At 44.5% G+C, this 9,086-nt stretch overlaps 1 protein-coding gene across 3 annotated transcripts in view; it reads left to right on the top strand.

The window, feature by feature from the left end:
• The window catches only part of kcnq3 (potassium voltage-gated channel, KQT-like subfamily, member 3), a 74,506-nt gene that overhangs the window by 53,584 nt on the left and 11,836 nt on the right, over positions 1-9,086 (top strand). For all 3 annotated transcript variants that reach the window (XM_020617693.1, XM_020617694.1, XM_020617692.1), the window contains 4 exons: positions 5,796-5,886; positions 6,530-6,656; positions 7,358-7,530; positions 7,936-8,109. In XM_020617693.1, the coding sequence (XP_020473349.1) occupies positions 5,796-5,886; positions 6,530-6,656; positions 7,358-7,530; positions 7,936-8,109 (565 nt within the window). The remainder of the gene's footprint in view (positions 1-5,795; positions 5,887-6,529; positions 6,657-7,357; positions 7,531-7,935; positions 8,110-9,086) is intronic.

The raw sequence follows: 9,086 nt of genomic DNA on the forward strand, positions 1-9,086 counted from the left end.
AATACTTTTAATGCACCACAGTAATTTCCACTGTGCTTGTTAGTATTTTCTTCCCTTTGTCTATCTCTCCAATTCTCTGTGTCCTGGTTCTGCTTCAGTTCAGAAGCATTTTGATTTTACTGGCAGTCACATTTGTCTACAAGTCATCTTTCCATCCATTAGCAAAGAGGCTGAAAGGCATTACTGAACCTCATGCGCTTTGAAATGACCCTAGTTATACAGCCTAAAAATCTAAGTCCTCATGATTTGAGATCTGATCCTTAACTCCCCAAAGGGCGAGGTCAGCCGAGCACATCAGTTTCCTCTGCAGAGGAAAACTGAGGGAAAGGTCACAGTGATTTAAAACAGCTGATAGACCCGCATCTGCTGGAAGAATCTGAAGTTTGGAGCATTAGCGTTTCATGTTGTCTGATCTTTAAGACGTGGAAATAAAAACCTGTGTGTGGGGTCTCTGTTGCGTCTAGCTGCCTTCTACCTTAGGATGTCCACCCGGCTGTAATCGTGGTACTCAGTGGTGGAGCAGAGGAGTCACCAGGAGGTGCTTCATATCCAGAGTCTGGACAAGGCTGGGGGAAGATGGTGGTTTTGGTTAAATGTAAATGATCATGTTGAACGTCTTTTGTATTAAACCAGAGTCAGAGCAGCATCTTTTTCTGACCTTTACCAAGTGCTGCCCATGTCAAAGCATGACCTTAAAACATTTAATGGTGCTGGAGCCACTGCAAGTGGATGTAGTGCAAGATCAGATAGTTTGGCAGAAAACTCAATACACCATGAACAGTTTTCTATTTGGTTGCAGTTACGTTTCCTTCACAATGTTATGTGCTGCAAATGAGCTGTATATGGTTTATTTAGTTCATGTCAGTGAAGCAGGAAATTTGCTTTGTGGCTGCTGCTGTGTCAATTTGTTGTGTGGCCGTAGACTGATATTAGATTGTCTTTAAAGCTAGTTGTTTCCATGATGCATTATTTAATAATGTATGTATTTTAAGGCACAACGTGTGTAATCTCTTACAGGCTTTTCTGTGTAAATGACGGCTACAGATATTCATTTACCCCTCCTCCAGCTCATGTGATTGTCTTTGAAAATGAGCACAGCGTGAAATCTTTAATCTGCTGCTAAAACCGAGCTGCAGTTTTTAGCTGAATGACGTCGTCGTTCACGCCACAGAGAAGTGCTCTGGACTCCCAGAAGTCTGCACAGAAGGGGAGATTAAAAGAGAGCGTCTGTGATCTCTTCCAATACCGAGTTTGGTCCCATGAGGCCATGGGGACACAGATGACTTCATGGTGGGACAGCGAGAAGCCATCTGATTGGCTCATTCTGAAGACAGGAAGCTTTATCACCCAACAGCTGTTAAAACTCCACACCGGACTTCAGCAGGTGTCTCAGTGAGGAAACAGCCTCATCAGGACTCTCCCTGAAACTTATTTACTCTGCAGTTCCTTGAGGAAACTCTCCGATGCTGTGGTGCCCAATTAACAAATGTTGTGTAATTGTCTCTAATGAATCAGATTAGTTCAACTAATTACCTGTCCTCCAACATCAGTCAGGGAGGGAGCAGTCCCACAAAGGGAGCCGATCAGAAAAGTTGAGCTGTCTGTTTACACTCTCCTGGCCTTGTTGCACATACTTTGACATGAACTGTCATGTACAGAGGAAATGTTCATGTCTCTACAGTGGCAGTTTAGTTTGTGGCTGTTAACAATCAGCAGTTAATAAGAACAGTCAGTAGTTTCATTAAGTCAAAAAGCTCGATGCATAAACTTATAATGGAGGGAAGCTAAAAACCAGCATTTGCATAACACGATATCATTCTGTATTACATAATATACCAAGTACTATATACAGTATATTTCAGATCTGTAATACTGCAAAGTAAAATGGTGTTTAGTGTGACTTCTGCTCCATTTCGGGCTCTACAGACTATGTGGCCATGTCAGTTTGGTCTAAAGTGGAATATCTGAAACTAGGTTCAGGTGTTCATTGTGTGCAAAGAATGCACCCATCTGACTCGTCATCAGGAGCAACCAGCTGGTCATTGGTGTGTTTTTGTTGGCAAAACAAATGCTGACATCTTCAGTGATGTTTGGTGTCATAACTTGGAGGGTTTGTGTTTCCCAGCATTTGGAGAAGGAAGTGAATGTGTTGTTTAAACAGTAAAGACCCTTCTCATCCTCACTGGGGTCTGTGACTAGACGGTCATATGCAAACCAATCAGTGGAGCCGGTGGGGCAGGGAAGTGATGCAGCTCTCCGGGGTCTGTTAGAAGGACTGACAGACAGCTTGTTGTGATCTGATGTATTTATTTTATACAGTAGGTAAACATACATCTTTAAATAGAGGCTCGTGTAATAAAATAAAAACAGACACTGTAATCAGAGTGGTTGTGATGTGCAGCTCAGCAGCAGGACTCCACTTCAGCATGTTTGTATGTCGATGAAGCTGTCGCACACACACACATCCAGGGCTCTGCTGTTCTGCATAATTAGCAAATCCCAGTCACCTCCTCAGTGTCGTCCTCTCACTGAGGAGGAGGAGGGCGAGGCAGCTGCTGGAGGAGACGTCCATCGCTCTCAGTATGGGCTCCTCACTGTCAAACACCCGCAGGGCTGACTTCCTGCCCGGGTTGACAGTTATTCACCTGAACACAGTGTGAGAAGTTGCTCAGTCTGCTAGCTGACCTGTAATGAATGTTTCACCCAGGATTGTGCTGTGCAGCAGAAAGTAGCATGTTGTTTTCTCCGAAGTAGTATCAACAAAACGTGCTGGCATATTCTGCCTTGTAATCTGTCACGCCGATGGAAAGAAAATAACAACCCTCAGGAGACCTGTGTGTTGAGTCCATCCATTTAGACCCAGTTTACCACTTCATTCCCTCACCTTTTGCAATAAGTGGAAAGCTGCCTGGCAACAGTAAATCAGGCCTGTCAGGGCCTGGGAGATAGAAACTGGCACACTGATGCTTTAGCCTTTTCCATCGTTGACGTCTGATATAACAGTGGAATATAATCCACCGTCACCTGGCCCTGCTTCTATGTGTGTGTGTGTTTGAGGTCATCAGATAAATCAGTTCAGGTTAAAGTGAAGCTGTGCTGCTGCATTTAGTGAGGAGCCCGACAGAAGCTGGATTATAGGATTTGATCTCTTTGTGGAACAAGCTTTTTATTTGACTTTCACATGCTGTAAATCAGATTTTTCCTTGAGGCCAAGTTGCAGACACTGTGTTTATTCCGGCTCATAAAATTCTCTGAGACATGCCAGTCAATAAGAGAACTGCTACTGTCAGACTGTAGTGAGCGTTCAGGCCTGATCAACTCTATTTTCTTGTGATTGTCATCGCAGCGTTAAGTTGCTTATGAACCTCTCCTCAAATCCTTGGCAGAGAAAAGATCACTCATCCCATCCTTGGGACTGTGCTCATTAACAGTTGCTGTTCTTTCCCACCGGTGTTTGCATATCGCCAAGCAAATTAACTGTCAGAGTTGCATCATCTGCGCTCTCTTCATTGAATCTCACAGGCAAATTGGTTGTTAGGAATCCTCAGGGGTGCTGTCTGACCTGGGGAGTCTCAGGGCTTGGCCTCCCCTGGGCCGACGAAGGGAACGTGGATTAAAGAAGAGCGAGAGAAGCTTTCAGTCCAGAGAGAGAGGGTGCACTACAGGTGGGCGCTTGCCACTCCTGACACATGACCTTTGATAGATTGCAGATAAAAACACCAAGTGAAAATGGTTTTCAACAATATTTTACAGTAGGAGTGTATGAAACCACAGCTTTCCTGTTGTGGTTCACTCTCACTGTTCACATACAGTCCTTTTCAGCTGTTTGCAGAGAAACAGAGCACAGACACTGTCAGAGACTAGCTGGTGGCTGCCGCGGAGCATTTATCAGCTCAGATATTTGTATATATAAATATTTTTGGCCAATAAAAACACAAAAGGACACCATCGCACAGACCTCATGTACCGCCTCGTGTGGAGCCTCACACCTTATATGTTTAATCATATTTGGTCTAACAGCTCTACTGACATATGTCGAGATTCAGAGACGGGTTTGCTTATGAAGACTTTGAAGAATTTGTCTTGGATTTCCTGCACGTACTTGAAACTTTACCCGAGGCACTGACTTGAGACTGGACCTCGACAAGACACCTGAAAACGCTGTTTGTGTAGCTGTGTTGAGTTTGCTTAGAAAACTACCAGGGACATAACCCAGACTGACTCTGGTTTGTGTTCCAGGGTTTATATTCATTTCTCCATTTCAATCTTTGTATTTAACCTAGAAGCTAAATTCCTGGAAAAAAGTTCATTAAAGCTGTGTGCGTGCAACTTGAGCCTCACATCTTAATTGTTAAAGATCCAGATTCACACTTTGATTTCCTTCCTGCTCCTCTTGGATGTGTCCAAAGCATTTCACTCTGTGTGCTTCACAGAACAAACTACAGGAAGCCGACTTGCAGAGCGGTATCTGCTGGATCATGTTGAGTTAACGTCAACCTCCTCCGCTCACTCCAGGATCGTCTCTGTCCTCTGGATAACTTTCAGGAGAAATGCTCCGATTTAATTTAGGGAACAGGAAATCTGGTTACTTGTTAAAACAGATGAGCTACGTCCAACTGTCCAAACCATTTGGATGTGAAATATTCATGTTGCTATAGTTGTGCACTTCAGAAACTTCTGTGAAATGTCAACACTAATGGCCACACAACAGGCCATGAATGATTTAGGACTCAGTGAGAAAAGGGTGGAGGCTTCAAGAAGGCGGCTAAAGGGCAGAGCAGTCGGTGGTCCACTGTTTTTATATGTACACAGACTACAGATTGCTGCGAACCCTCCTGACAACAGGTCTGCTAGAATGAAGATTTCTCTGACTCCACCCGACCAGCAAGTGCGGTTTGTCTCAGCCACAACTTGCTGATTAACAAAACAATAATGAAAATGTTATGCAGGTCTGCCCCCCTGTATTTCACCTTTCATCTCCAGCCACTTCACAAGCAGCACAAGTCGTTAGCCGAGTCCCAGGGCTCCGGGGTGGTGTCAGAACACAATTAAGAAACAAACAACAATGGGAACTTAAAATTCCTGTGTAAGCCTACACAAAATCATTTTAGTTTCCTTTATAACAACTGGAATTCCATATGGCATCACTGTTGTATAGCTGAGTAGTGTGTATATCGTGCCTGGATTATGCCTCCAGTTGGTTATACAGATATACAAAACATCTGATCAGAAGTGGCGTTTACAGTGTCGGGACAAAGTGCCTTTACTTTGAGTTATATGTGCCAAAGGAGATGAAGAGTAATGCAGGTTTCCTCAGAGCAGAGGCCAAACATGACTGTGCTTGTCCTGCTGCAGCTTGTTGTTGTCTTGTTGGAAGTTAAGCGCAGAGATGTGTCTCTCTCTAGTGGTGAGGTTGAGTCACTGCCTTATAGAGGGTGGTGGGAGGCAAACTACACAGATTGGAATGTGTTCAGTGACCTGCTTTAGTTATTAATCCTCATGCACACTTGTACTTTCTCTCATATTCGTGTTAGCATGCAGAGCTGTTGTCTGACTGCCTCGTCCTTCATGAAGTGTGGAGGCGATCCGTCTGATTGGCCTGTCCCTGACCCCAACCCCCCGATTTTTAACTTCTGATAGTGTTGGCTGTGATGGAACTGTGTGTTATGCAAGCCGAAGAGACACTTCTACCCTTATGCCAACAAAGCTGGACAATAAAGTTGTCTGAATTTGAATGTGTGTGTGTCCTCTGCTGCTGTGTGTTCTGATGTGTTTGCTGCTGTGTGTCTCTGCAGGTTTTTGATCGTTCTGGGCTGTTTGATCCTGGCCATACTGACGACATTCAAGGAACACGAGAAGGTGTCTGCACACTGGCTGGTCATACTGGTGAGATCACATACTGGTGGATGTTCGTTTTGTGTTGAACTGTCTCTTTTTGTTGCCTTGTAAAGAGCTTTAACCGCTTAGCATCTAGTTTTCCCCTGGATTTCCATTAAATCCACCTTATTCCAGAGTCTGAGGTGATGTTTACACTGAGTGGCTCCGTGTTTTTATGGCTGCACCATTACACAAAATTCAACTACTTTTACATGTCTTGGCAGTCATTTCGTACACATTCCTCCAAACCTGTGCCCAACATATTTGGTATCTTTGAAATCTTTGGGGTTTCTACTGGAATTTAAAATTAATTTCTGAGCATTTGGACAGTGGTCAACTGTGTGTAGTGAATAATAAGAAGGGGCTGAAGAGGTCAAAGAAAAACATTTTTAAAAATCTACTTTTTCTGCTGCATGTACTTTGTGCTTTAGGTTCTCTTGCACTGGTTAACTGAAGCATCTTGTTTAGGGTTTGGCATCTATTTGAAATGATAAATATAAATTGTTTTCTGTTTCTCTACAATTGTGTGGAGCAACATTCTCATGTGGAGAATTTTCCACTTGTTATATGTGCATTAAGGACAACGAGGTAAATGTGACATGGCATGTATAATGGTTATAATTAAAATCAGCTTTTTGATTTGCCCGTGCAGGAAACCTTCGCCATCTTCATCTTCGGAGCAGAGTTTGCACTGAGGATCTGGGCAGCAGGATGCTGCTGTCGCTACAAAGGATGGAGGGGGAGGCTGAAGTTCGCTCGCAAGCCCCTGTGCATTTTAGGTGAGGAGGTGTAATCACGTGAGCATGAAGGCCACAGTTAAAGTTTCCAGTCCCCGCAGATCCTGTCCAGTATGGTCACTGTCATGCATATGGGGAGTGTAGTATTCTGATATACATGTGTTGACATTATGCCGTGTTTATACTCGGTACAGTCTGTTCCACACAAACCAGTGACCTCGTTAGTGTTGAAAAGAGTCACTTGTCACCTTTGTCGAGCTGTGTCGGCAGTACACTGGGACAGTGATGAGCATGTGAGGACCAAACATGTGGTTTCTACAGTGTTTGACATTCTCGGAGTAAAAAGATCAATCAGATCATCAAGACAATGATCAGCTGGTGAATCAGTGACCCCTGCTGTTTGGATTTCAACTCAGTCAGGGGTTTCCTCTCATCTGTCACTGTCTGTATGTGGTATGTTTGGAAACCAGCCCTAACCAGAGCATCACTATGATCTGGCTGCATTATGAACATGTGTAACACAGCTAGAGGGAATGTGTGAAGGTAAGTTTGAATGAAAACATCCACTTGGCTGCTGCCAGCCAAATCTTTTTAACTGCATTTCATTACCATCTCTTCTGTTCAGTGTGTGTTAGGAGCTAATTCTACAAGTTATTCCTCATCTCACAAAGAACATTTCTTGAGTCTGACCCAAGACACTGAGGTTTGGAGTAAAACCTCACAGAGGATCTTTTCTGTCTCAGACATCTTTGTGTTGATTGCCTCGGTGCCGGTGGTGGCGGTGCGGAACCAGGGTAACGTGTTGGCCACGTCCCTGCGCAGCCTGCGCTTCCTGCAGATTCTGCGGATGCTGCGCATGGACCGGAGAGGAGGGACCTGGAAACTGCTGGGCTCTGCCATCTATGCCCACAGCAAGGTAGGACCTGATGCGCCTTAGTACTACTGCCTTTGACCAACTACAAAATACACGTTGTGTCATTGCTGGGAGCCCAGATGCATCGTTTAAAAAGTGCAGGTACAGCTGCAGGGAGAGGAGGAGCATAATGGATTTAAAATATGATTTTTAAAATATAGCTAGAGTTTCTACTGCTGCCAGCAGCTACATTGTCCATGGATGAAACTAGAGAAAACTGCTTCATGTTCCCAGAAAAAGACACCTTTACATATGAAGGTGTTTCAGAGACCTATGATATGGGGAAAAACAGCACATGTGGAAAACATGTTGATGTCCATGCAACATGTGAAACCTGTGTGAGGCTGTTCCGTGTCAGTGGAACTAAATTAGTCTGTTTCAGCTTATGCTTTCTGTGCATTTCTGCAGGAACTGATCACAGCGTGGTACATTGGCTTCCTGTCTCTCATCCTGGCGTCCTTCCTGGTCTACCTGGTGGAGAAGGACGACGTCTCCGTGAACACGTCCAACCATGAAAACCCCACAGCTCGGACCGAACCGCAGGATTTTGACACCTATGCTGATGCTCTGTGGTGGGGACTGGTATGTACCATACAGTACAAGTTTCCCCCATTAATTTAATGTCTTGTGTCTGATCCTGGCTTTAATGGACGGAATCTGTCTAATCTCCAGATTAAACACCGGTTTATCCCGTGTGTGGATTCTAAACTCAAGTGACCAAATCTACAGGTGGATACTGAATATTTCTGGAGTCAGGTCCTGTTCTTGATAACAGGCCTTATTTGGTGTTGGCTAGTTTGATACTGAGCCGTTTCAACACAAGCATAAACAGCTGAAGAAGACCAGAGTTGCAGTCTGTGAAGCTGTTTCCTCCTGTGTGTTTGTCACTGTGGTAGTTGGGTACCTTCAAAGTTCAGCGTGGACTGGATGTTTGTGGGCAGATTGTGCCTGGCCACATGATCAACTGATAACTTTGTGTGTGGGATCCAAGTCTGGTATTTCTGCCAAAAAACAGTTGGCAGCTTTTAGCCACTAATAACCTGCTGCATTCACGAGACAGCTCCAGCATTAACAACAACAAAGTCAGCTGCTAATAAACCTGCATTTTTGTTGCTAAGTGCAGTCTGAAAGACAAAATATAGAACCGCTAGTTAGCCGGGAGCTTGTTGGACAACAGCTCAGTGCTGTCACTGCCTCCTGCTCTAACAAATGCCTTCTGGTCGGAGGAATCACTGAAGCAGTTTTTTTCAGTGGGATGGCCACATTAAGAGACAGACCTTCAAACAGAAGCTCAGGGTTCAGGTTCTATGACAGCAGCATCTGCCCGGCTGCAGAATCCTTGTGCAGGATGCTCGGCTGTTGCCAGCAGTGAAACGCTGACCTGCCCCTCCAGCGGATCAGTACAGAGGTCACAGAATGAGCAAGGCCCACATTCGAGTTTCTCAACAGAACTATTGTAAAGTCGAGGGCAATGAGACTGTGACACTACTTGACTGTTACTGTCACACACATGGCACATACTGTATAAGGACCTAAACACAAAGCGACTTGGGGAACAC

Source organism: Monopterus albus, unplaced genomic scaffold (assembly GCF_001952655.1).
Source record: "Monopterus albus unplaced genomic scaffold, M_albus_1.0 scaffold193.1, whole genome shotgun sequence".
Taxonomy (NCBI): domain Eukaryota; kingdom Metazoa; phylum Chordata; class Actinopteri; order Synbranchiformes; family Synbranchidae; genus Monopterus; species Monopterus albus.